This window comes from Cynocephalus volans, chromosome 8, assembly GCF_027409185.1.
Source record: "Cynocephalus volans isolate mCynVol1 chromosome 8, mCynVol1.pri, whole genome shotgun sequence".
Classification (NCBI taxonomy): domain Eukaryota; kingdom Metazoa; phylum Chordata; class Mammalia; order Dermoptera; family Cynocephalidae; genus Cynocephalus; species Cynocephalus volans.
Genome location: NC_084467.1, coordinates 144,514,841 through 144,542,375, shown reverse-complemented (window position 1 = coordinate 144,542,375; position 27,535 = coordinate 144,514,841). Strand labels below are relative to the sequence as shown.

General features: G+C 34.3%; 1 protein-coding gene across 1 annotated transcript in view; it reads left to right on the top strand.

Annotated features, from left to right (window-relative positions):
• Window positions 1-26,309, top strand: part of EDEM3 (ER degradation enhancing alpha-mannosidase like protein 3) — a 72,232-nt gene extending 45,923 nt beyond the window's left edge. The window contains exons 15-20 of the mRNA XM_063105301.1: window positions 42-196; window positions 1,110-1,263; window positions 3,226-3,417; window positions 5,144-5,309; window positions 14,045-14,230; window positions 22,370-26,309. Coding sequence (XP_062961371.1) covers window positions 42-196; window positions 1,110-1,263; window positions 3,226-3,417; window positions 5,144-5,309; window positions 14,045-14,230; window positions 22,370-22,770 — 1,254 coding nt within the window. The 3' untranslated portion in view covers window positions 22,771-26,309. The remainder of the gene's footprint in view (window positions 1-41; window positions 197-1,109; window positions 1,264-3,225; window positions 3,418-5,143; window positions 5,310-14,044; window positions 14,231-22,369) is intronic.
• Window positions 26,310-27,535: the final 1,226 nt, after the last annotated feature.

The window sequence follows — 27,535 nt, the reverse complement described above, 5'->3', positions numbered from 1 at the left end:
TAAAATTATTTTTATTTACATAAATTTTTTTTATATTGTAGACCTCAGAATATACAGAACTGGATGACAGTAATTTTGATTGGACTTGTCCAAATACTCAAATTCTCTTCCCTAATGACCCGTTGTATGCTCAGAGCATTCGTGAACCCTTGAAAAATGTGGTGGATAAGAGTTGTCCTAGAGGCATCATCAGAGTGTAAGATGTATTATTTTATATTTGTTATATCAAAATTAATTCTTAGTAAGTGACAGAGAACTTAAGGAACATATAACAATGGCCAAGAAGACATTCACTTAGCACAAAAATGTTGAAGTTTGTAGTTATCACTGATTAAAATAAAAGTTATTAGTAAAGTTAGATAGTAAAGCTTATTTTGTAGTAATGTCTTTATTATTATGGAAATTTGAAGTGTGTCTTTTGTTTAATGAATTAATTAATAATAGTAGACAGCATGTAACAGTTTTTAACTTCTGTAGCTCATTTTTACACAGAATAGTTTCAAATATTTCCACATATCTTGTTATGTATAGAAAATATTTTTCCTTATGTCTATAGTTTTTGTGTAGTAACAACACAGTTTTTTTGTTTTGTTTGATTTTATTTTTTGAGGAATACTTATTTAACAAATAAAAATTTTTGGTGTAATGAGTTCATTTTCTTCCAAATAGTTACATTAGAAAGGTTATTTCAAGAAAATAAGAAAAAATTTTTTTGCATGAGTGTTATTATTCACTGACACAAGTATTGTTTTGCTTTTAAAATATTGGGATAAAAGTCTGTGTTTTTAGAAGACATCAATAACAACAAATCCCTAAGCAAAACTATTCTGTACCTTCAAATAGTTATAATGTTGTTGACTAATATTGTCTTGTATAGATAATATACATGCTTTTGTAATTGGAAAATATTATATTTGAAAGCTACAATTATATCACTTATTAATAACCTAAATTATATGTAGGTAAATAACTGTTTCTAGTTATTCCAGTTTCACTAGTTCTAAAACTAGCAATTTTTCTAACATCTAACTTTATTTTTATTTGGTTTATGTTTTTCACCAATTCTAATTTGTACTTTGTTAAGCCTTGCCTATAATTACTTTTAGCAGAGAGGAGAGTTTCAGGAGTGGAGCTAAACCCCCTCTCAGAGCCAGAGATTTCATGGCCACTAACCCTGAGCATTTAGAAATCCTGAAGAAGATGGGGGTGAGTTTGATTCACCTCAAAGATGGGAGAGTCCAGTTGGTCCAACATGCAATCCAAGTAAGACTTTGCTATACTAATTAGATGCCGTCTCTTCTCTGCCCTTTTTGGTCTTATTATCTTTAATAAGATAATGACATTTGACTTTTTAAAAACCTTAAATATGGTTTAAAGTTAGAGAATCAGAATTTTAGGACGTGGAAGTATCTTGGAGAGTCATCTCATTCAACCCCTTCGAAGTATGAATCAGTTAACTAAATCAGATATAGGCTGGGTGATTTGCTTAAGTTAATATAGTTAAATGTAGGACTCAAATCTCAGTTTTCTGTTTCTCAGTACATTTTCTTCTGCTATTACTTTTTTTTGAAGCATAAATTTAAAAGCTGATAATTAGTTTTAATATTTACATCTCTGTGTTTCGCATTGTTTTAGTTTCCAAACAGCTACTGAATTTAAGTATTTTATTTTATCATAAAAATCAAAATTTGCATTTATTTGTCTGTACCTAGGAAAAATAACATGCCTTTTTGGGAAATTTTTATTTATTTTTACTTGAAAACTTTTTATAATATGAGACCTTTAAATTTATTTGCATGTTGATTCTGAGAAAACTACATGATTTGCTGAATAATTTCAATGTAGAGCCATATTCAGGTATCCCTTAATCTCAAATTCAACCGTCCACAACATCACCTTCCCCTCAGATTTTTATCTGTCTATATTCTTGCCACTTCCATCCTACCTTAAAGACTATTCTTTCTTCCTCCTTACGTTTCACTGGCCCTCACTCCCTAGTAATGTGAGTGGCATCTGTAATGACATTGCTTTCACTTAGGCCACCAGAGACATAATTGCCACCAAATGGCCTCTTAATCCTTATGTGATTTAACTTTTCTGTACCTGTTGACAAAACATTTTTTTTTTTTTTCCTGGCTCTCAGGACATTCTGGCAACATAGTTCTTTTTCTACTTCATAGATTCCTTTTTTGTCGCTTTCCTTTCTTGACACAACCCCTCAGTGTAGAATCTGTATACCCTTCTTCAACAGTCTCACCCAATTCTACAAGCTGAGCTATCATCTTTATATACATGACTTTTTAGATATACATATGTAACCTGATTCCTAACTTTAATCTTAAACCCAACCTTAGTCTACCTTTCATAACATTTCTGCATCTCAGTCTAAGTCTGTGCAAACTTGAACGACCTGTTCCTTCTTTACTCTCTTCCTGTCCCCACCTCAACCCGTGTTTCCTTCTTTTGTTCTTCATGTCAATAAATCCTACATCATTCTCTAAGTCATCAAAGCTAGACATTTCAGGACAGGTTTGAACTCTCTGTCTCCCAAATCCTCTCTATCCTGCTCCATCTTTTGATTCTTATCAAGTTCTGTTTTTGGTTTTTTCCATCTGTTAAGACTCCATTCAAATGTCATTCTAAATCCTTCCCTGATACATACAAGCAGAATTAATTGTTCCCTTGTCCAGGCCCCTATTCCATTTTTCCACTCGAGAAATTCTGTGATAGCTAATTTTACATGTTTTTCTTCTTTAGACACAAACTTCTACAGTAAAGGACTGTCTCCCCAGTGCCTAGGCAAGTGCTGCGTTAGAATAGGTGCCTGATGCATACGTTTTGAATCTGATTGTTAGTTTGCAGTTTCAAGGAGGGGAAGTATGGGTCAGGTATGAGGTTTACTTATTCAAAGAGGAAGCCAGTGGGGAAAACGATCAAAGCAAGCATTTGAGCATTTGATAGAAGTCCAGTTCTCACTCTGCATCAAAGTGGTTTATAGAAGAGTGAAAGAGACATTGATTAAAATTACAGATAAATTATTCTGAGAAAATATAATTTCTGGAGGTAATATTTTTGAGGACAAGTAAGGCCATAAATATTTGTAGGGACCTAAACTAAAAGGAGAAATTTTAGGTAGAAGACTGTAGAGCTATGTATTTAGGAAATCAAAAAAGTTGGTGAAAGTTTCTAGAAAGGAAGGATAAGATGAATCTTTTTTTTTCATAGGCTGCTAGTTCAATTGACGCTGAAGATGGGTTGAGGTTTATGCAGGAGATGATCGAATTGTCAAGTCAGCAACAGAAAGAGCAGCAGCTACCTCCACGAGCTGTACAAATTGTTTCCCACCCATTTTTTGGCAGGGTAGTATTGACTGCAGGACCAGCTCAGTTTGGGCTGGATCTGTCTAAACATAAAGAGGTATGTACATATGTCTGTTGAAATTGCTTGTTGAAATTGAATTTAAAATGTACTTGTTAAAATTGAATTTAAAATATTAAGTATTGTCCCATTTCTTATTCTCTTCTCTAATTTAGTAGTTTTAATTTATTTAGAAAACCTAAATATTCAGTATCCCAGATTTAAGTAATGTAAAAGCATATCTTGAAATCTCAAGTTATAATCTACGTATGTAATATGCTTATAGAGTTTTATTTAAAATATTGTTCAATTCTACCCAAATTCTTGGTCTCTTCTCTAATTAAATACCTTTAATTTATCTAAAAGTAATTTTCAGACTTTGTAACAACTTACTAGAGTTTTCCTTTGAACAAAAATCTAACTCAGAAGCTTAATGTAGAAAACAGCTAGAAGCAGAGGTGCTCTGGCTCCAGTGGCTGTGGAGAGCATGGGACCCTGAAGTTCCACTGAGCAAACTTTGAAGACCACTAGGCTAGTTCATCCTGTTAGTTGTAACATAGGAAACAAAGAACTACATAGCTGAATAATTCACAACTTCATCTGACTGATTGATTGCAGAGCTGGGACTAGAGCCCAAATATCCTGAAAATCTAAAGCAATGTTCTTTCCACTCTATTACTCCTAATTTAGACTTTTTCCTAATGTGTATTTTAAAACTATGTAGATTTATAGATCGATTCATTCATTCAATAACTATCTGTTGAGTGCCTGCTCTATTCTAGGTAATGCCTGCTGTATATCAGCTTAGAAAATTGTGAAGATCCATGCCCTCATGGAGTTTACATTCTAGGAGAGTGAGGGATATTAAAACATCTTATGTTGACTGAAATGAGCAAAACACAGAGAGATAAATACCGCATGTACTCACTCATATGTGGGAACTAAGAGAGAAAGAATGAAGGAAAGAAAGACCACAGTAGTGCATTGGACTTGCAGAGGGAGAGAACATTCCTTAGGCTACAAAGTAGAGTGGGGGGGGAAGGTGGAAGGAGAGGGAGATCGGGGATAATTAGGTGGGGGACATGGGGTACAAATGCAATTTGTGGTAATGGAAATGCTGCTAGTATGAATCTGACCCTCATGGACACAAGGGGTGACAATCAGCTTTGTATCTCATGAATATTCATAACCAATAAAAAAATAATAACTTCACCTGTCAAAAAAAAAATCTTTACAATGTCATCTTTAAAAAATCTGTTCTGGGGTGGATTTAATTTTCTAGGAAGAAGAGCTGCTTGCAGATTCATGTAGACTAAATTCATTTTTTCCCTCTTTCAAAAATTTTTTCAGTTATCAGTGATGATTTAAAAATTGTTCCCAGCTGTTGTATGTAGGTATGGGTATGCAGTAAATCTGCCTACAGGTTCCAGCTTTACCACTTACTAACATTGTGTCTTTGAGCTAATTATGTAACCTGAATCTCAGTTTCTCCATATGTAAAATGTAAATATTATGTGTATTGTTTTGCTTAGAGTCATTACGAAGATCAGATTTAGTAATTTGTGTAAAAACGCTTTATAAACTGTAAAGCACAACAGACATATTGGTTGGGTATGTGATATGCAAAATGTTTAAAACTAAAACTTATGCTAAATATGTATTGGATACGTTACCATTAGAAAAGAATGAATTTGGGTTTCCCTAAAGCTCTAGATATTTAGGCTTAATGACTCGATTGCAATTTGAGAAGATAAGAGAATATTTAAGTTGCTTTTATTTCTGGCAGACAAGAGGATTTGTTGCAAGCAGTAAACCATACAATGGTTGTTCAGAGCTTACCAATCCTGAGGCAGTGATGGGAAAAATCGCATTGATACAAAGAGGACAGTGCATGTTTGCAGAAAAGGCACGCAATATCCAAAATGCTGGAGCCATTGGTGGCATTGTTATTGGTAAGTAATCTCTCAAGTCATTGTGTTGACTAGGAGGAGATCATTTTTAGGATTTTTACACCCGTACTGGCCAGCCACCAAAAAAACAAAAAGGATTTTTACTTCACCTGGACAGCGTAAAGAATAGATAACCCAATGACTCATAATAACTTCTGTATATCTAATATTTTGGGGGGCGGGGGGGTTGTATATTAATGACAGTGAAAGTACTTGGGATCAGGTTTGAGAGTATGGTAGGAATGAGTAGTAAAAACACTCAATACCGTGGATAAGAAAATGTGCCCATAAGATCCAAAAGCCCCTAAGGGCAAGAATTATACTCTGTCACCTCCACTGGGGAGCAACTGAAAATTTCCATTCCTTCACAAAGTTGCAGGCTTTGGAGTTTCACACATGAGGACACAGTTCCTGGCTCTGTCACAAAATCACAGGGTAACATTGGCACAGCTTCAGTTTTTTTCTTTATTCAGTACAACATTTTTTGAGCTGTAGAGAAAATGATAATAAATATCTTTTAGGTGGCTGTAAGGTTTAAAGAAAATATATATATAATTTCTTGGCATAATAGAAGCCATAGGTATAAGTACTAGTTGCTGGCAGATTTTTATCCTTTTGGATCTTTACCCACTGAAATTACAAATTACCAACTTAAAATCGTTTTACTCATACAGTAGTCCTCCCCTGTCCATTGTTTTGCTTTCCATGGTTTCAGTTACCTGCAGTCAGATGCAGTCCAGAAATATTAAATAGGAAATTTCAGACATAAACAACTCATAAGTTTTAAATTGCGTATCATTCTGAATAGGGTGATGAAATCTCACTTCGTCCCTCCCTATCTCGCCTACTCCGTGAATTGTCCCTTTGGCCAGTGTATCCACACTGCATGTGCTACCCACCCATTAGTCACTTAGTAGCTATCTTGGTTATCAGATCGAAAAAACATAGTTTGTATAGAGTTAGGTACTATCTGTGGTTTCTGGCATGCATTGGGGGGGGTCTTGGAACATATCCCCCATGGCTAAGTGGGGACTACTATATATGAGGGGACTTCAAAAAGTTTGTGGAAAAATGGAATTAAAAGATAATACGGAATCAGCAAAGGAACACAAAAATCAACTACGTTGCATATTGATTTAAAAAAAAAAATACAAATCCTTCCATGGACTTTTTGAAGACTCTTCATATTTCAACCAGTGGGTTTTACTTTTACCTTTCATAGGAAATCACTTATATCATGACAACCAGACAGTGACTATTGGGAAATATAAATTTTTCTGTGTTTTAAGTAAATAGGAGTTATATTCAGAAAAAACTGGAAGACCTGGGGTCATACCCTAATTGTGAATTCTATATAGCTTCTCTCACAGGAAAAATCCATTTTGGATTTTTTTTTCCCTCTTAGGATCGATTTCCTTTCTGAGTTCAAGGTAAATAAAAAGACTTTTAAAATAAAATATTAGGATTTTTTTCAACAAAAAATTATTTACTATTTCTTTTGCTTATTCCTTGTGGGCACTCCAATGTTGATTTAATGAATGTGTAAATTTTATTAGTTAAGTATTAGGATAAATAAGTTTAATAAGTTCTGTTTAATAAGTTACTTACCAAAACTTAAAAATAGAAATATAAAGCACAAAAAATACGAGGTGGAACATACGCATCAATATTTTAAAAAAATCTTTGTGTAGTATTTTACATTTTCCCTATTTTTCAGTGAGTTCTAATTCTCATGGTATTATGTAGTATGCAGGGGTTGTCAAATCAAATGTTTTCTTTAGTAGCTATTAGGTTTCTATGGATAAATAAGAAGCAATGATCCTTATTCATAGAAAATTTAATTTTTAAAGAGAAATGTTTTTGTGTTATGACCTGTTTCTCCTAAGTTTTTTTGTTTCTGACTGGTTTTTGTTTTGTTTTTACTGGTTTAAATTGTATATAAATGAGAAAATTAGGACTTAGTTGTTTTTCATTGCAAGGACTAGAAGTACAAATAATTGTAGAAATCATTGGTTGCAAGACATAATTTAAGAAAGTTTAAGAAGGGAGAAGGCTTATTCACTATACAGAAATGGGCTATTTTCATTGAACCCAAAAGTTAGAAATATAACTGGGATTCACTAGATGGTAGAAGTGGAAACTAAATATTATCAGGAACCATTATAGTTAATACTTTTCACATTTCTCTCTGTGTCTATCTCTGAGTCTTCCTGGACTCTCTTCTTTGCAATTCTTCATCATTCTCCAACTTCTCACTAGCCTGTTCCTTCTTTATTCATCGGTTCCAAAATGGCCATTTTGAATTGTAGCCTCAGCAATGAGTCTGTGTCACTTTACTGGACTACTAGCCACCACTAACTGAAGCAGTCTATGAGCCAGTTCGAAGGATACTGAGGGTCATCCTTCGTTTAACCAGTAATTACTAAGAGGGTGGGTCATAAAGTTGCATTCTCCACTTAGCAGGGCCTACGAGAGCAGCACTCTGAGATGTGACAGATGTTTCTTCAGGGAGACTAGCATGTGCGACTGGGTGTGCACATGATTGGTATCTCCAGTAAGACAGAGTATTTAGGGAGAAGCAGAAGTTCCATGGAGACCACACGCCCTGCGGTGCCAGCATGTGACCCAGCAGGTAGGCCTCACCACCGCCGCCCATCTTCACCAGGTAGGCCTCACCACTGCCGCCCATCTTCATCCTCAGCCTGGCAGAGTGCATGCTGACCAGAGAGGCACCTCCCCGGAGATGCCCAAGACCGAGGTGACCAAGCACCCAAGGCACTAGTGGGCAACTGAGCAGACACTGAAGCAGCCATACCAAATTGGCAGCCCCAGCAGCATCCTAGCCAGACAATAGTGTCAAACCAGTGGACTGTGAAATCCCCTGCGACAATGACTAAACATCAAAGGAAAGATACCAGAAATATGAAAAATCAAGAAAGTACACCACCAAAGGGTAATAACTCTCAAGCTCTAGACCCTATAGAACAAGAAGCCCTTGAAATGTTTGACAAGGAATTTCGAATGATAATTCTAAGGAAACTAAATGAGATACAAGAAAACTCAGCTAGACAACACGATGAAACAAGGAAAACTATACAGGCCCTGAAAGAAGAAATGTACAAGGAAACCAATGCCCTGAAAGAGAATGTAGCAGAGCTTGCTGAGATGAAGAATTCATTCAACGCGATAAAAAACAACAGAGAGTTTAACCAGCAGGCTTGCAGAAGCAGAAGGGAGAACTTCTGACCTTGAAGATGGGCTGTTTGAAATAACACAGGCAGACAAAAAAAAAGAAAAAAGAAAAAAATTAAAAACATTGAAGAAAATCTAAGAGAGATATCAGACAACCTTAAGTGCTCAAATATCTGAGTCATGTGTATTCCAGAAGGGGAGGAAAAAGGAGATTGCATTGAAAACATATTCAACAAAATAGTGGCAGAAAACATCCCAGGTATAGGTAAAGACACATATCTTCAGATTCAGGAAGCTCAAAGATCCCCAAATGTATTCAACCCAAAAAGGTCTTCTCCAAGACATGTTGTAGTCAAATTGGCAAAACTCAAAGACAAAGAGAGAATCTTAAAAGCTGCAAGGGAGAAGCGTCAAATCACCTATAAGGGAGCCCCAATCAGACTAACATCAGACTTTTCATCACAAAACCTAAAAGCCGGAAAGAATGGGATGGTATATTTTGAATACTAACAGACAGAGACTGCCAGCCAAGAGTACTCTACCCCGCAAGGCTATCCTTCCAAAATAAAGGGCAAATAGTATATTTCTCAGACAAAAACTGTGGGAGTTCACTACCACATGACCAACCTTACAAAAAATTCTCAAGGGAGTACTGGGTTTGGTACCTGAAAAATAACTACAACTGCCATAAAAACCCAAGAAAAATCAAAACCCACTAGTAAAATAAAAATGGCACAATGAAGAGAAAACCAAAAAAAAAAATTTATCTACAACCCAAGGAACCAACAAATACAGAAAACAAACAGGAAATCAGAAAGAAAGGATCAAAAGACACTTAAGACATCCAAACAAAAATCAGTAAAATGCTAGGAGTAAATCAACACCTTTCAATAACAACTCTTAATGTTAAAAGATTAAGTTCCCCAATCAAAAGACACAGACTGGCTGACTGGATTAAAAATGGGGACCCAACTATATGCTGCCTTCAAGAGACCCACCTCACCTATAAAGTCTCACATAGACTAAGAGTGAAAGGATGGAAAAAGATTTACCATGCAAACAGAAATGAAAAATGAGCTGGATTAGCTATTCTTTTATCTGATAAAATAGACTTTAAAATAAAAACCATAAAAAGAGATAATGAGGGTCACTACATAATGATAAAAGGATTGATCCATCAAGAAGACATAACAATCATAAATAACAAACCCAATGTTGGAGCAGCCAAATTTATAAACAAACTCTATTAGACCTAAAGAAGGAAATAGACTCTAATACCATAATAGCAGGGGACCTGAACACCCCACTGTCAATATTGGACAGATCATCAAGGCAAAGAATCAGCAGAGAAACACAAAATCTAAACAACACACTAGACCAATTGGACTTGGCAGATATCTACAGAACATTCCATCCAACAACCTCAGAATATTCATTCTTCTCATCAGCACATGGATCATTCTCCAGGATAGATCATATGTTAGGTCACAAATAAAGTCTCAACAAATTCAAAAATATTGGAATTATCCCATGTATTTTTTCAGACCACAATGGATTAAAATTAGAAATCAATAATAAATGAAATTTTGGAAACTATACAAACACATGGAAATTAAACAGCATTCTACTTAATGACATATGAGTCCAAGAAGAAATCAAATAGGAAATCAAAAAATTTATTGAAATTGTATCAAACAAAATTTATGAAAAAATTTATTGAAATTTTATGAAATTTAATGAAAATAATGATATGTCATACCAAAACCTGTGGGATACTGCAAAAGCCGTACTAAGGGGGAAATTTATCGCATTAAATGCTTACTACAGAAGAATGGAAAGATAGCAAGTGAACAACCTAACACTTCATCTTAAAGAACTAGAAAAACAAGAACAATCCAAACCCAAAGTTAACAGACAGAAAGAAATCATTAAGATAAGAGCAGAACTTAATGAATTGAAACCCAAAAAATGAAACAAAAGATCAATAAATCAAAAAGTTGGTTTTTTGAAAAGATAAATAAAATTGACAAACCATTAGCATGGCTAACTAAAAAAAAGGGAGAAGATCCAAATAACAAAACTTAGAAATGAATGAAAAAGGTGATATTACAACTGATACATCTGAAATACAAGGAATCATTCGAGACTACTATAAACAGCTATATGCCAACAAATTTGAAAATCTGGATGAAATGGATAAATTTCTGGACACACACAAGCTACCAAAACTGAGCCAAGAAGATGTAGAAAATCTGAACAGACCAATAATAATAAAAGAGATTGAAGGTGTTATCAGAAGGCTCCCAACAAAGAAAAGCCCAGGACCAGATGAATTCACAGCAGAATTTTACCAAACATTCAAAGAGGAATTGACACCAATTCTCTACAAACTATTCCAAATGATTGAAACAGAGGCAGTTCTCCCAAACTCATTCTATGAAGCAAACATCACCCTGATACCAAAACCAGGTCAAGATACAACTAAAAAAGAAAACTACAGGCCAATATCCTTGATGAATATAGATGCAAAAATTCTCAATAAAATACTAGCTAACAGAATATAGCAACACATATGCAAAATTATACACCATGATCAAGTGGGATTCATCCCAGGGATGCAAGGTTGGTTCAACATACACAAATCAATAAATGTGATACACCATATCAATAAAATCAAACACAAGGACCATATGATCATCTCTATAGATGCTGAGAAAGCATTTGATAAAATTCAACACTCATTCATGACAAAGACTCTCTATAAGTTAGGTATAGATGGAAAGTATCTCAACATAATTAAAGCCATATATGATAAACCCACTGCCAATATCATCCTGAATGGGGAAAAGCTTTTCCTTTAAGAGCAGGAACTAGAGAAGGATGCCCAATCTCACCACTCCTATTCAACATAGTGTTGGAAGTACTAGCCAGAGCAATCAGAGAAGAGAAGGAAATAAAGGGCATCCAGATTGGAAAAGATGAAGTCAAACTGTCCCTGTTTGCATGATCCTATATATCAAACAGCCTAAAGCCTCAACAAAAAAACTCTTGGAGTTGATAAATGATTTTAGCAAAGTAGCAGGATACAAAATCAACACACAAAAATCAGTAGCATTTCTATTCTCCAGTAATGAACATGCAGAAAGAGAAATCAAAAAACCTTGCCCATTTACAATAGCCACCAAAAAAATAAAATACTTAGGAATTGAGTTAACCAAAGAGGTGAAAAATCTCTATAATGAGAACTACAAACCACTACTGAGAGAAATTAGAGAGGATACAAGAAGATGGAAAGATATCCCATGCTTTTGGATTGGAAGAATCAACATTGTGAGAATGTCCATACTAACCAAAGTGATTTACAAATTCAATGCAATCCCCATCAAAATTCCAAAGACATTTTTCTCAGAAATGGAAAAAACTATCCAGACATTTATATGGAATAACAAAAGACCATACATAGCCAAAGCAATTCTGAGCAAAAAAAATAAAGCTGGAGGCATAACACTACCTGACTTTAAACTATACTACAAAGCTATAATAACCAAAACAGCATGGTACTGGCATAAAATCAGATGCACAGATCAATGGAATAGAATAGAGAATCCAGAAATCAACCCACACACCTACAGCCATCTGATCTTTGACAAAGGCACCAAGCCTATACACTGGGGAAGAGACTGCCCCTTCAGCAAATGGTGCTGGTATAACTGGATATCAATATGCAGGATAATGAAACTAGACTGATACCTCTAACCATATACCAAAATCAACTCAAAATGGATTAAAGAATTAAATATACACTCTGAAACAATAAAACTTCTTAAAGAAAACATAGGAGAAACACTTCAGGAAGTAGAACTGGACACAGACTTCATGAATATGACCCCAAAAGCATGGACAACCAAAGGAAAAATAAACAAATGAGATTATATCAAACTAAAAAGCTTCTGCACAGCAAAAGAAACAACAGAGTTAAAAGACCACCAACAGTGGGAGAAAATATTTGCAAAATATACATCTGACAAAGGATCAATATCCAGAATATACAGGGAACTGAAACAACTTTACAACAAAAAATAAACAAGTAACCCAATTAAAAAATGGGCAAAAGAGCTAAATAGGCATTTCTCAAAGGAAGATATATGAATGGCCAACAGACACATGAAAAAATGCTCAACATCACTCAGTATTCGGGAAATGCAAATCAAAACCACACTGAAATACCATCTCACCCCAGTTAGGAAGGCTAATATCCAAAAGACTGTGAATGATAAATGCTGGTGACGTTGCAGAGAAAAAGGAACTCTCGTACATTGTTGGTGGGACTGCAAAATGGTGCAGCCTCTATGGAAAATGGTATGGAGGTTCCTCAAACAATTGCAGATAGATTTACCATATGACCCAGCTATCCCACTGCTGGGAATATACCCAGAGGAATGCAAATCATCAAGTCAAAGGTATACCTGTTCCCCAATGTTCATCGCAGCACTCTTTACAATAGCCAAGAGTTGGAACCAGCCCAAATGTCCATCATCAGATGAGTGGATATGAAAAATGTGGTATATCTACACAATGGAATACTACTCTGCTATAAAAAAGAATGAAATACTGCCATTTGCAACGACATGGATGGACCTAGAGAGAATTATATTAAGTGAAACAAGTCAGGCACAGAAAGAGAAATATCACATATTCTCACTTATTTGTTGGAGCTAAAAATAAATAAATAAATACACAAATAAGTTGGAGGGGGAGAGAAGAAGACACAACAATTACAATTCCTTGAGGTTGATATGACAAGTGAACAGAAAGGACATTGTTGGGAGGGAGGGGGGAGAGGGTGGAGGAGGGAGGTTTTGGTGATGGGACACAATAATTAACCACATTGTATATTGACAAAATAAAATTAAATTAAAAAAAAAAAGTAGTACCCCTGCTGCTATTATTTAACCAGCATAAAATAACAATACTGTTTAATTCAGCTTGTAGAGAAAAAACCACAGTAGTCATAATTATTCTTTGTGTGCATTATATAGAAAAGAACTATTGATTTGTAGTTGATAAAACGGTATTTAATGCCATTAGAGGAAATCTTAACAAAAATTCATTCATAGCCCTATCACTATAATCCAAGTCTTTGAATTTTTTTTATTTCTAGGTTTTTCCATAAGCATCTGAAATTTTTACAGTTGTAATAATAGAATTTTGTGTTCTACTTTTTCGTGTATTATTATATCATTCTATTTTTGTTTGTGTTCCATGAACTAGTTCATTATAACTTACTTATAATGGTTTACAGTTGTCCACAATTATAAATTAGCACTTCAGTAAACTTTTTTGAGCATTGACCTTTTTGCCTCTTAGAAATTTTTCCTAAGGAAATAATTCAAGGAAAATAATTGGGTTCAAAAATAATGTTTGTTTTTATGTTTCTTGATGCATAAAATTAATTCTTTCAACAAGGAGAATGCGGACACAATTGGTAAATAGATCTTTTTCACGGAGGAGTGTTTTGATGTTTGCTGCACTCATTTTCTGTCTAGATGACAATGAGGGGAGCAGCAGTGATACTGCCCCTCTGTTCCAGATGGCAGGTGATGGAAAGGATACAGATGACATCAAGATCCCCATGCTGTTCTTATTCAGCAAAGAAGGAAGTATCATACTGGACGCCGTCCGGGAGTACGAGGAAGTAGAAGTGCTGCTTTCTGACAAAGCGAAAGATCGAGGTAACAGGGAGAAACCTTTTGTTTTTTATGCAGCTTAACTAATTGAACTAAAATTGAACTAATTTTATTAGTTCAATAACAAAAATGAGTTACAAAGAAATCTTTTTTGGTTCACTGGTAAAATAGGCAAAACTTTTAGAAGATGGTTTCAAAATATATTTTTCTTTTGGAAGTAAGAGTAGTGAAACATTTATTTTCTTTATTTTCTGAGTTAAAATGTTTTTTAGAATTATATTTTTGTACGTGATTTGTAATTTTTGCCATGATTCTGTGCAGTTGATAAAAATACAAAAGACTGTATCAGGAAAAGTCATTTTAACATCCAGAAATGTTCACCATTCTATTTTGTCGATACTGCATCTTACTTTTTTTAAATAAGGAATAAGAAAAGATTGGGTAGAATGGTATTATATACAGTATGATAGTAGGTGATGTCACCAGGCCACCTATAATCAAATTACCACTGTCTTAATTCATGCAAGTATATAGTGCTCTCTAGGCCAAACTGTTAGTAATTTGAAAGGTCTTTGAAACCCAAATTACTATATAAATGTAAGGTCTTATTAGTATTCTTTTATAGTTTCACACCCAGAGATAGGGGAAAAATGAGGAAAAGTGAGCCATAAGACATAGTCTGTGATCCTTCTTGTGGTAGCAGTTTTTCTTACCTCCTGGAGACACCTACAGAGAGAACTATACTCCTCCCATCCCCCTTAATGAAGTATAATTTATACAAGGTTGTTATATCCCCTGGGTTGACAGATATGTAGGAAACTGATTCAATTCAGAATAACTTCCAAGTAGGACATTTAAAAAAAAAAAAAAGGTTAGTGATAGTCTAAGGCTAGCCTAATCAGTGTTTTGTCTTCTTGCATAGCTTTTTTCTTCTTTGAGATTCTTTGAAATGTCAACTATTTAAGAGCAGTGGAGTGAGTGAGTAGGATGTATAGATAGAACAGAACACAAAGGTTTTCTGATCTTCTTAAAGCCTCCTATGAACCTGAATTTTTTTTCCTGGGACCTTTTTTCTCAACTTGGATTTTTTTTCCAACACATATGCCTTTAGGCACATTTAACCTAGGCAAATTATTATTCCAGGTAACTCTTTAATGCCTTTGCTTTTTTCCCATTTTGTGCTACCATTGGGATTTCAGCATCAATATTAAAAGGTAAAATGATTCCAAGCTACATTATTAATAGTAGTAAGTATTGTGCATTAATAAGCCTTAACTTATATATGTATATATGTATGTATGTGTACACACACATACATATATAATTTTGGTTCAGTGGATACCATGATAATATCTGGTTTAATGTAATTAGATTATTTTCATGTCTAGTTAGCTATCCCATAATAATTATTCTTTATTGAACCTGTCATAAGAAATTCTTTTAATTATACATTCCATATAATAGATGAATTCACGAGTTTATGTCCATGCAAAAATCACTCTAACAAAGGCATTGCTATTTTAACATTTATTACTTTTGATTACTTTTTATTTGAAGACAGTGTAAAATATTTAAAATATTAACTTGTTTTAAAAGTTCATATATGGGGGGGGGGTGCCTGGAATTAAGACCATAAGATTATGGTAAAGCATGTGCTTCCCATACCAGAGAAGAGGTATGATAAATGATCAGTTCTACTAGAAAAAAATTCTTGGTGAACAGTATTCCCTTAAGGACCTTGTAGTAAAAGGGCATTATTTAAATGATATTTTTAAAAAAGTTTTGATAGTCTATACATTTATTGAACTGTGATTGTTACAGAGTGATCTTTTGATAAAAGGTCTTGAAACCCCCCCTTTTGTGTATTAGCTCTCTTGAGAACTGTACAGCTATAGTAACTAAATCAGCAACAAGTTACAGTATAATTGTTAATACTTATCAATGTAACAAAAATCAGTGATAATAATTTTATGAAATCAGCTACTTTATTCACTTAGGATAATATCCTAAGAAGTTAAAGTCTGTAGTGGTTATCATTAATTAGTCCTGTACATCAGTGTTTCTCCCCAGCATCAGAATCAGCTTATGTACTTGGTAAGTGTAGACTTCTCCAAAATGTTGAATCAGAGTCTCTGAAGGCAGGGATCAGAATGTCAGATTTTAAACGAGCATCTCGGGATTGTGATGTAGCTAGTTCCTTAGCTACACTTTGAGAAACACTGACTAAGACCCAGAAGGTACCCCTTTTCAGTGTCCCAGGTATGTGTCTGGCCTTATTGCACCATCACTGGTACTAGGTAGGAATTATATGAGTACACCAAACAGTAACATCCTTAAAATCTGAACAGTAAAATATCCTCCAGATTGTCCTTTCTAAAAATCTCATTCCACAAATATTTTTCCTTATAAAGTCTCACAGTGAGGATTGAGCAGTCCTTTCCACATATTAATACAGAAAATAGAAGCCCCCAAACAAGCCCGCATGTCCACTGCCATCTTTTTATCCCGATAAGTCCCAACCATTAGTATAGACATATCTGAAACAGTCCATTGCTAGCAGAAACTTTCAGGGATCTTATTTACACATTCTATTTCAGAAGCTAAAGCATCAGTAATTTATCAAATGGAGATGTGGCTTCCTTGGGTCAAAGCAGTGACTTCTAAAAGTTAAGTTATCCACAGTATGTTGCCGAACAGAACTTACAATATTGTCTCTCTTGTGGGTCTCATCTTTCCAAAATTTTAGTTTACATAGGTACTCAGTAATTCCAACCTTGTGCCCACAAACAAAAAACAATGCGTTGTTACCTTTAGATCTAAATTAAAGCAATTTATAATTAAGAATCAATTTTCTTTTCTCAATAGTATTTCTAAAGGGGAAAAAATCAGCATTTTTAAGTTCTAATACACTGTCATACTTGTGACTTTCAGTATAGTGCCTTAAGGGCTATAGACAGATGTTTTTAGGGCTACTCCTATATTTGTGTCTATCTGAAGAAGCAGACTGAGAAAATGGGGGAAAGAAAAAAAGATCCCATCCTTTGAACTTCTCAAGATTTAAATCAGGCAGTGTCACTTTTCCTAAGATTATCCGCCACTGAACTTGGTTGGGGTGAATCTGTCCTAGAGTTGAAACTTAGAATTTAGGTTGGTGTTGGAAAGAATTTGATTCTGAGAAGAAAAATCTAGTATGTATGCAGATAGACTCTTTGCCTGGAAAGGAACATCTGAAACATTCTTATCAGCAGAATCGATACCAACCTTCCCTTCTTCAGCCATAGCATGTTTTCTTATGCATTTTTGCATTTTCATATCTCTTTTCTCTTTCTGGGAATAGCTTGTAAATCTCTATCCCCACCCCCATGACCCTTTTCCTCTGAGAACATTTAGCCATCCTAAATATCCAGTTTAAATGCCAACTTCTTTATGAAACTTTCTCTTATTCTCCTAGTTAAAATTTAAGGGCTTCTTTTTTAATATAGTTCTACTATGATATTTATATTACATTGTATAGTTCTTTATCTGCTTCTCATTAACCACTGAATGTACAGATGAATGAGTGAATGATTGTAGAACATCCAATCTCTACATCTTTGCCAAGGTTCCCTTTCCCTTTTATTATTAAACTTACTTATGTTCTATTGTTTGTATCTTGAAAACGTTCTCCATTCTTGCTTTGCTTCCTGTGTTTCTGATACAGCATTTCTGAATTTAATGTGGTAATCATTACACTCTTGGAACTATGATCTCCTGTACTGGTGAAAACAGGCACCTTAGAATGAAGATTTGTAGCAATGTGGTAGACCCTAACTTCTTTCTGTGTTTTTGTACTTCTTTAACTGCCACTTTTATCCTGATTGCTGCCACTATTTCTTGTTCTCCATTTCCCGAGCTTGTAAAAACCGGAATATTTTCTTCAATGGGTATCTTCTTCAAAATCCTTCTCTCTCTCTTTCCCCCTCCCTCCCTCTCTTTCTCTTCCCCTTCATTTGAATTTGGTTGGTGACTTTCCTATAGCACCTCATAGAGTGATTATTGCTATCTTTTGAAAAACTTTTTTTTAATTTAAAAAAAAATTAAACTTATAATTAGTTAAAAATTTCAGAGTATATTAAAAGTTCTTAAATAAATAATCTCCTTTTATCTTCCTGAAATAACCAATGAATGTTAACAGTTTGGTACGTAATCTTTTATATTTTTCTCTGTGCTTTATACATTTCCAGACTACAGTAGTCTCTCCTTATCTGAACCGGGTACGTTCCAAGACCCCCAGTGGATGCCTTGGATAGTACCAAACCCTATAAATATAATATATATATATATATAGTTTCATCTTACACATACATACCTATGATAAAATTTAATTTATAAATTAGGCACAATACAATAAGGGATTAACAATAACTAATAATAAAATAGAAACATTATAATAATATGCCAGCATCACTACTTTTGCATTTTGGGGCCATTATTAAGTAAAATATGAGTTACTTGAACACAAACATTGCAATACCTTGACAGTTGATTGGCTGCTAAGTGACTAAGAGGCAGGTAGCTTAGCATGGATATGCTGGACAAAGGATGATTCACATCCCGTAGTGTAGCTCAGGATTTCATTACGCTACTCAAGATGGCATGCAATTTAAAACTTATGAATTGTTTTTTCTGGAATTTTCCATTTAATATTTTTGGACCAGAGTTGACAATGGGTAACTGAAACTGTAGAAAGTGAAACCATAGATAAAGGGGGACTGTTGTACAGATTTTATTTTTTTCTTTTCACAATAATAGGATACATTATATATATCATTCAGTAACTTGCCTTTTATAGTCAAACCTGTATTAAGGACATTCCTCCAAGCTAGGAGGATAGCATAACTTATTCTTCTAAAAGTTGCATTACATGTTACAGTATGACTATATCATAATATACTTAACCATTTCATTATTAGGCATCCAGATTATTTCCAGGTTATTTGTTTGATTTGCCAGTATATACAATGGTGTAGGAAACATCCTTGTACATATCTTCTTACATATTGATACTATACTTCTCTAGAATTTTAAGATTCACTAAAATGGAATGCTGGCAAAAAGGATATGGGTCTTTTTAATTTGAATAGATGTCAAAAATTGCATTCCAAAAAAGGTTGTAGCAATTCATATCCCTTCCAGCAAGGTATGAGAGTAAAGTTTCTCCTCAATTTTAGTCAGCGTATTTCCCTTTATGTAGGTGTTTTTCATTTGCTTTTCTCTTTCTGAACTGCCTATTCATATACTTTGCCTTCTTTAAATAAGGTTGTGTGTCTTTTCTAAATAACATGGGACCTCTCTATTAATTTATGTGTGTATATACATTTCCTGTATTTATACACACACACATAGACACAGAGGTCCTATAAGTTATCTAAAAAAGACATATAGAGACAGAAAGAGATAATATATAATACACATATACATGTATATACATAATTTTTCCAACATATCTTTTGGTTTTATGTTACTTTCTTTCATTTGAAATTTTTATGTAATCAGAAATATTAATTAACTCCATTAAGGCTCCTGGGCTTCGTGTTTTGCTTCAGAAGATCACCCCACCCTATTTTTACATAATATTTTCCTAAATATTCTTCTAGAATTTTACTGTTTTTTACATTTTTCTTCAGTTCACATGGAAATTTTAAAAAATAAGTTAGGGGCCGAGCCCGTGGCACACTCGGTAGCGTGCTGCGCTGGGAGCGTGGCGAAGCTCCCGCCGCGGGTTCGGATCCTATATAGGAATGACCAGTGCACTCACTGGCTGAGTGCCCGTCACGAAAAAACGACAAAAAAAAAAAATAAAAAATAAGTTAGGAGTCTAACTTTCTTTGCAATTGTGTTGTTAGTTATTAAACACCGTTTATTAAGCAAACCATCTATTTCTCCTTGAGTTAAGCTACCATTTTTGCCACATATCAAATATTCTTACATAGTTAGATCTGTTTCTAGACTTGCTCTTCTGATTCACTAATCTATTTGTTTATTCCTGTGCCAGTAATAGAAGAGTAGGATGTTTTGAGTAAATTTTAATGTCTCATGTGGAGACTCTCTCCTCACTGATTCTTTTTAGATTTTTGTCTGTGACATGTATTCTTCCTTAGGAAGTTTACAATAACTGTATCTGGTTCCAAAATGAAAACAAAAAGAAGCAGTAAAAAATGGAATTCATTTTGGAATTATATAATTGCATGCTTTACATATAAATTAGGAAGATGTTGTTAAATATTAATATTTTCCATGCAGGAAAACATGTTTAAATTTAAGCAGATCTTGTTTTATGTTTTCATTATGATTTTGTAGTATTAAGCAATATGGGTCTTGTATCTTTCATAATAAATTTAATTCTGTTTTGTAGGTTTTTAAATTTTTTCATTATGAAAAATATATGATTTTTCAAATTAGAATTGCTTTGAGTTTCAGTACATAATCTGAAAATACAGATAATTTGATCTTTCTTTTTCCTATATTTACACTGATTATTCTGTTTTCTTGTTATATTGCATTAGCTAAATTTCCCAAATAAAACTGTATAATATATAACCCTAGGGGAGATTTTAGTCACAAGCACAATCTCCATTACTAGACAAAAACAACCCTACACCTTTTTTTATCCTTTTAAACTAGAATGATGCAATCTAGAAAGAAACTTGAAGTTTTTCTTTTTGTTCTTCCTTCAGTTTAGGGTAGCCTGGCATAAATAAGCTCTAAGTAGACAGCTCCCTGCTTTTGGGGGGCCCTACCACGGTTTTCCTAATTGTCTAATTAAATTTTACCTCTAATACACTTTAGAAGACAGAAAATGTGTGGGGACTCTTCAAACCACCTCCACTCCCACCCTCAAGCTCCCTTAGGAGGTAAATTCCTGAGTCAGCTGATCCTGCCCAATCAGGGTGAATATATATGCACCTACCCATACCTTCCTGCGTGCCATTTCCTTTAGTTTTTCTGGTTTTATAATAGGCCCATCTTCCCTCCCTTCTTTGATTAATTAACTCTACTTACCCTTTAAATCTTTGCTTGAGTGTCACTTTCTGAAGGAACTCCTCAAATCTCCTTTCTATACGCTTTTCTAACACCACATGTCTCGCTTTCATAATGTGTCACAGGTGTTTTTTATTTTGTGTGATTATTTGTAAATATCTTTTTCCCCAGTTGGACTAACTATAAGACCCATAAGGGCAGGTATAGTATTTGTTTTTGTTCCTCATTTTATCCCTAGCACCATTCACAGGGGACACTTGGGAGATGTTTGCTTGCTGACAACATCGCAGTGGCCAAGACTGAACAGGATGTAGCATGTGGGCGTTGATGTTATTTAAGCACTTTCTTGTAGGAACCCTAAATAAAATGCCTCTAGTGGTTTCATGGTATATTCATTACGAGAGGTTTAACCTACTCTTCAGCCTTCCAGTGGATTCTAGAATAATTATACCTTATAATTCATAGACCTATAGTAATAGAAGTTTTGTAAATAATCTCAGTTCTTGTCTTTGTGAAAATATTTTATTTGATCGGTCACATTAATATCCTTAATCATCAAAAATCTTGTGTTAGCTGCTGCTTCTTAGCTTACTGAGTAGGAATTTCACTGTTCAAAGGAATATTGTTTTATAATATAGCAATGATATATTATGCTCTTTAAATATTTATTTATTATGGTCTCATATTCAAGCTTTCTTGAATTTAGATATTTAATAAATTTTGGCCATACACTGCAGATTTATGTATATTTTAATATTATTGCTTAGTGTATTTCTTGGCATTTAATAAATTTTTGCCATACATTGCAAATTTATGTGTATTTTAATATTATTGTTTAGTATATTTCTTGGCATTTACTAATATCCATTGAAGTCAGTCTTATCAGTTATTAGTCATTCCTTTCAGTATTTATCCAAATAAGTAAAAAACATTTATTTTCTAATTCTGGTACATTTTGCAAAATGAATATATAGAAAAATGTAATTACATTATTATAAGTCAGTCATCTCTTCAGTGCTAATGTTCACTGTTCTGCATTAACATGATTCTCTTTATAACTTTATATTTACTCATTTTATTGCAAAAACAAGTATGTTTTTTGAAGTGTAATAGTACGTTTTTTGAGAGGGAAAGTAGCACTAAGTTTCTTTCTTTCTTGTACAGATCCTGAAATAGAAAATGAAGAACCATCCTCTGAGAATGATTCTCAGAATCAAAGTGCTGAACAGATTACGTCGCGTTCTCAGGAGGTTGATTTGGTTGATCAAGAATCTCCTGAGGAAAGTTCTCTAAACTCTCACCCAGAATCATTATCTCCAGCAGATACAGACAGTGCTGCAAGTGTTTTCCCTTCTGAACAGACTTCTGATCCCACAGAAAGCCGTGAGACTACAAGTCTTGATGGTGAATGTACAGATTTAGATAACCAGGAACAATCAGAAACTGAGGAGGATTCCAATCCAAATGTTAGCTGGGGTAAAAAGGTCCAGCCTATAGACTCCATATTAGCAGACTGGAATGAAGATTTAGAAGCATTTGAAATGATGGAGAAGGATGAACTATGACTCTGTAAAGAATATGGTGGTAGGTATTTAAAAAGAAAAGTTAAACTGTGGTTAATAGACACCCTAATACCAAGCAGGCTCTCTAATGGGAGGCTTTAAGTATGGTGATGAGTAACCACGTTCTGACTGGATAGTTATCATATGGAACTGGAGCATGCTGTGTTAGAATTGACCTGGTTTAAAACTGTCCCATCAAGTGTGGAAACTCACAGTTCCCCTCAAGTGACAGCATTGCACTGCTCTGCAACACCTCAGGCCTGGGAAACATTACTGGGCATTCCTGGGAATCAGATTTCTGCATAAACAAGAAACAAATTCAGTTAATAGTGGAGTGGGGAATAGGAGTTTGTATAGCTTTCTAATTAAAGGAAGCTTGGCTTCTTGGTTTTGGGGTTAGAGGTTCTTTAGGAAAGACGCGTATGAGAATTGTGGCATTCTGGTGACGCTGCCTTCACAAAAACACTAGAAGTGACCTAAGTGGTTATGAAGCAAATGTGTTCATGATGAGAACAGACTGCTCATCACTTTCACGTGCTTTATTCAGTGTCAGGTGATCAAGATGACTTGATATTTTTTCCCCTCTTAACAATGTCCTTTTCATTTAAACCAAAGGTGAAGCCAGTGTACTTTCTCAGTGAGTTCTCTGCATAAAGACTAATCAGTGAGACCAGGTAAAAAGGTCATTTATGATGTATTGTGGAAATCGGTATACTATTGAAAAGTGGAGCAAGGAAGAAACTATAATGTTGCAATATGAACTTCCCATTGGGCCTTCCATAGGGAAAGCTATGACTACTCTGAAATGGAATTTAGCATTGTATCCTTGTAGGGTAGATTATAAATCTTTTCCAGTTCATTTCTTTTAGAGGTGGTTACCTCTAGCCATCAGCCTTACTCCATCCCATGTTCGTGTGCAATGTGAGCCGCAAGGCCTGTATCGCCAACAGCGATTTTGTTCCATTTTTCTGTCTCATGGAGCCGTGATAAAACTGTGGTAGTGATCTAATATTTCTAGGGTAACTGCCGTTTTTCTTCTTTGAAACTTTGGTTTCTAAAGTTGCACCTAAGGAGTCTGTCACATTTTCTGTTGAATCATGGTTTTTACATTTGCTTTTTCTTTCTTTTTTTTTTTTAAACAAATATTCCTTCTGATATGGACTTGAAAATTAGTCTGTGGTGGCCTGTGTAAAAAATTTACACAGTGGCAACTACATATAGCCATATAGCTTAATGAGGAATTTTTTCCATTTCTTTTTGGTGGCAGTCTGTTGCTGGCCACATTTAAGTTTTTAAAATTTTGTTTTTGATAATCCGTAGACAGCCCTGTAGTTGAAATCATGGCTTTAATCATTTTATTTATTTTTTAAAACTTATCTGAGTCAGTTCTAAAGGAATATTTGAGAGAATTTTCTTTCTGTTTACCATGACATTACACAATAACCTTTTCCTAAAACGGTTTTGAGGTACTGATGAACTTAAACTGTACATGGAGCTGTTAAAGAACAGCAGTGCTGTATTGTAGTTATGTATATTCATGTACAGTGTGTCTTAGATGCCAAGTAAACATATTCTTTTATAAGGGGATAAATACCTGTTTTCAAAAATTTCAGCTAAATATAATTGAGTCAATGAGTAATCTAGTAGAGAATTCACTTTGGGGAAGGGGATTAAAAGAGTAGCTATACAAGACCTTTATTGGCCCTTAATTAAACCTGACACCAAAAATGGATATTTTTAGTCTCTGTGCATGTGAAATTTGGTGTAAGAAGATAGAACTATAATACATACAGTATAAGGAAGGATAGACGTAGTGCATTGTTCATCTTAAATCGCAAAGCTGCCAAAATAGCTGAAGCTTAATTACTTGCCTTGATTTTTAGGACTGGGGCTTGGAGAAAAGGAGCAGATGTTCCTCTAAGACTTTGATTACAGAAGCCTTATATCCATTCATTTGATTTCGTATTTGTAGCGCAAAGCTATTGTCGTCTGAATCTAACTTTTCTAAGTTACTGGAACAACATAATTTTTTTTCAACAAGAAGAACTTAATGGCATGCAGGATCGTGTAACACACTAGGGAAAGCCAGCTTACCACCACTTTTCCTTCCTTTGGCCGTTAGGGGGAGGTGTTGCCTTTCATTGAAGTGTAGAAGCAAATTGTTCACGTGTTTAGAAAACTAAATTCTTCAAAAAAAAAAAAAGAAAGAAAGAAAGAAAAGAAAAAAATTTAACCCATTGTACTTACTACCCGGAAAGAATTAAACTTACTTTTTCTCTAGTTAAGAAAAGAGGATATAATGTTAGGCCCCAAAACTCCAACATTGTAATTGACTCTCTACCTTCATTTACTTGTTTGACATACTGCCACAAAGTTTTTGAGTTTATTTTTAAAATTCCAACAGCACTAGTTTTTTTTTTTTTTTTTTTTTTAAATACCTTTTATAGACATTTTATTTACTTGCTAAAGATTCAGGGGATTCTATGAGACCCTGAATTTAGAAACATCTGGTCTACCTCAGTTAAATGTTGACTGCTTAGAAATAGAGCTGAAGTGATCACCACAGCCATAAAATTGTTTGACTAAGAAAGATTTATACAATGTTTACAAACCTGGAATCAAGTAAGGATTTTATCTGAAAGTTAAAAGTTAGATATTAGAATAAGTTTTTAATTCAGGTATTTTCAAGTTTTAAACCTTAACTTGTTTACCTACTAAAAATAAAATAGCTATAGTTTTTTCTGCTTATAAAAGTCCATTTAAATGATATACCCTAATTTGCAATACTTTTCCTGTAAAGTTTTAGGTATGAAAGAATTGTAATTTGCTATGTTTGGGATGGGCTATTTTGTTGGGTTGGTCTTCTTTTTTCTTTTTAACCTATAATAGGTTTACGAAAAGAGTAGAATTGATTCAGAACAAATTATTTTTTTGACCTTATGCTTTTCCCTTTTCTTCACAGTATTAGAGAGTAAAATGAAAAATTGTGCACTCTCTGATTTTAACTTCTCTAATATAAATAATCTTAAGAATTTTTAAAAATTTAAATTACCATCACACAGCCCTTTTTATAGCAAAGCCATCATTTGTTCTCTCACCAAACCCCATGCCAAATGCATCATAAAGAAAGCTCAGCATAAGTAATTCAAATAGTGCTTATAATTTTAGAGGGGGGGTGGAATTTAGTAAATATTCCAACAGGTCATTTTATGCACAAGGCTTCAGTCAGAACATAGAAAAAAAACATTCTGTGAATGAAATATTGTATGTTCAGATTTTATAAAAGACGTTTTTAAAAGCCCAATTTACAGCCGTATATTTTCTTATGATGTAATTTATGAAAAAGATGTCTGTACTAACAGGTGCTGTAACACTACTGTTGTTGGATTTTATTGTTTGGTGATAAATGTATACAATATTTCTAAGGGAAACTATGTACTGTGATGTAAAAGTCTGGGCAAAATGTATATAATACTTGTATATAATTGTGTATTTGATTATAATTACTGATTGTAAAAATTTAATAAAATATGTAAATATTCTCATCTGATTTTAATTTAAATTTTTAGAATTGCTGCAAATATCTTTATATTTTGATATCTTTAAAAATTTTACACCACTGTGTTTTTTTTTTTTTCACACTCTAACCAACTGAGCTAATTGGCCAGCCTATTTTCCTTTCTTTTTACTTTTTATTTTACACCAAGGGAGTGAATTTTGGGGACATCTTAGGGTGTAGAAACACAGGCAAAAATATTGAACAGTTCCACGATTCAGATAGTGCCAAGGGTCCTCAGAGTAGGGTTAGAGAAATACTAATAATTTATAGTGTCAATAAGTTTACTTATCTAAACTCAAACATAAACATGTTACCAATATTATTTACATGTTTATATGTTACAAGTATATCAGTTTTGAGTTGACTTACAGAAGGGTCTTCAAAAAGTTCATGGAAAGATTTGTATTATCTTTTAATTCCATTTTTCCACTAACTTTTTGAAGTACCCTTGTATAAACTATTACTTGTCCTTTTAATACTGTTAGCAAAAGTAACACGAACTGTTCTTGTTCGTTCAGTGAAGGCATTCCTTCCAGTAGCCACTTTCAGATACTGTGGTGCTGTGCTTTTCATCTGCACTGGTCCAGGGTTTCTGAGCACAGATACCTTGAAAGGCCTCATAATTATTGCTCTTATTCATTGGTAACTGCTGTCATTTTAAAGATGAGAAAACTGAGACCTGAACGAGTTCCAAGCATCTTACTCAAGTCCCACATCTATTTTCAAGTTTTAAGCCTTAACTTGTTTACCTACTAAAAGTAAAATGCTGAGCGGGCTGGGTGCTATGCTCCAGTTCCAGAGCCCCTGCTCTTTCCAGTGCACCACCGTCTCCTTTTCTTTCTCAGCCCTCCTTCGTCTCCCATTTCAGTTTCTGCTCACCTTTTGCTCCGCCACTACCTTCCCGTCTGGCCTTTCCCCCATCTGGGATTGAGGTTTAGGAATGATCACATTCATTCAGGATCTCTGGGCAATGATTTCATCTCATCTTGCTCCCGTTCCTCCATGACAAGGCACCACTGTTTCAGGAAGAGTTAAAGTGTCTCTTGAAAGACTTCAAAGGGGAGGTTGGTTTTATTCTCCAGGTAAAGCAAACTTCAGAGGTCTTTCTACTAAGAAGAGCTAACTAATTTAAGGGTTCGTTGAGAATAGTAAGTCCTAGCATCTTCCTGCTAGTAAGGCTTATACTTCTCAAACCTAATTAGCTGGCCT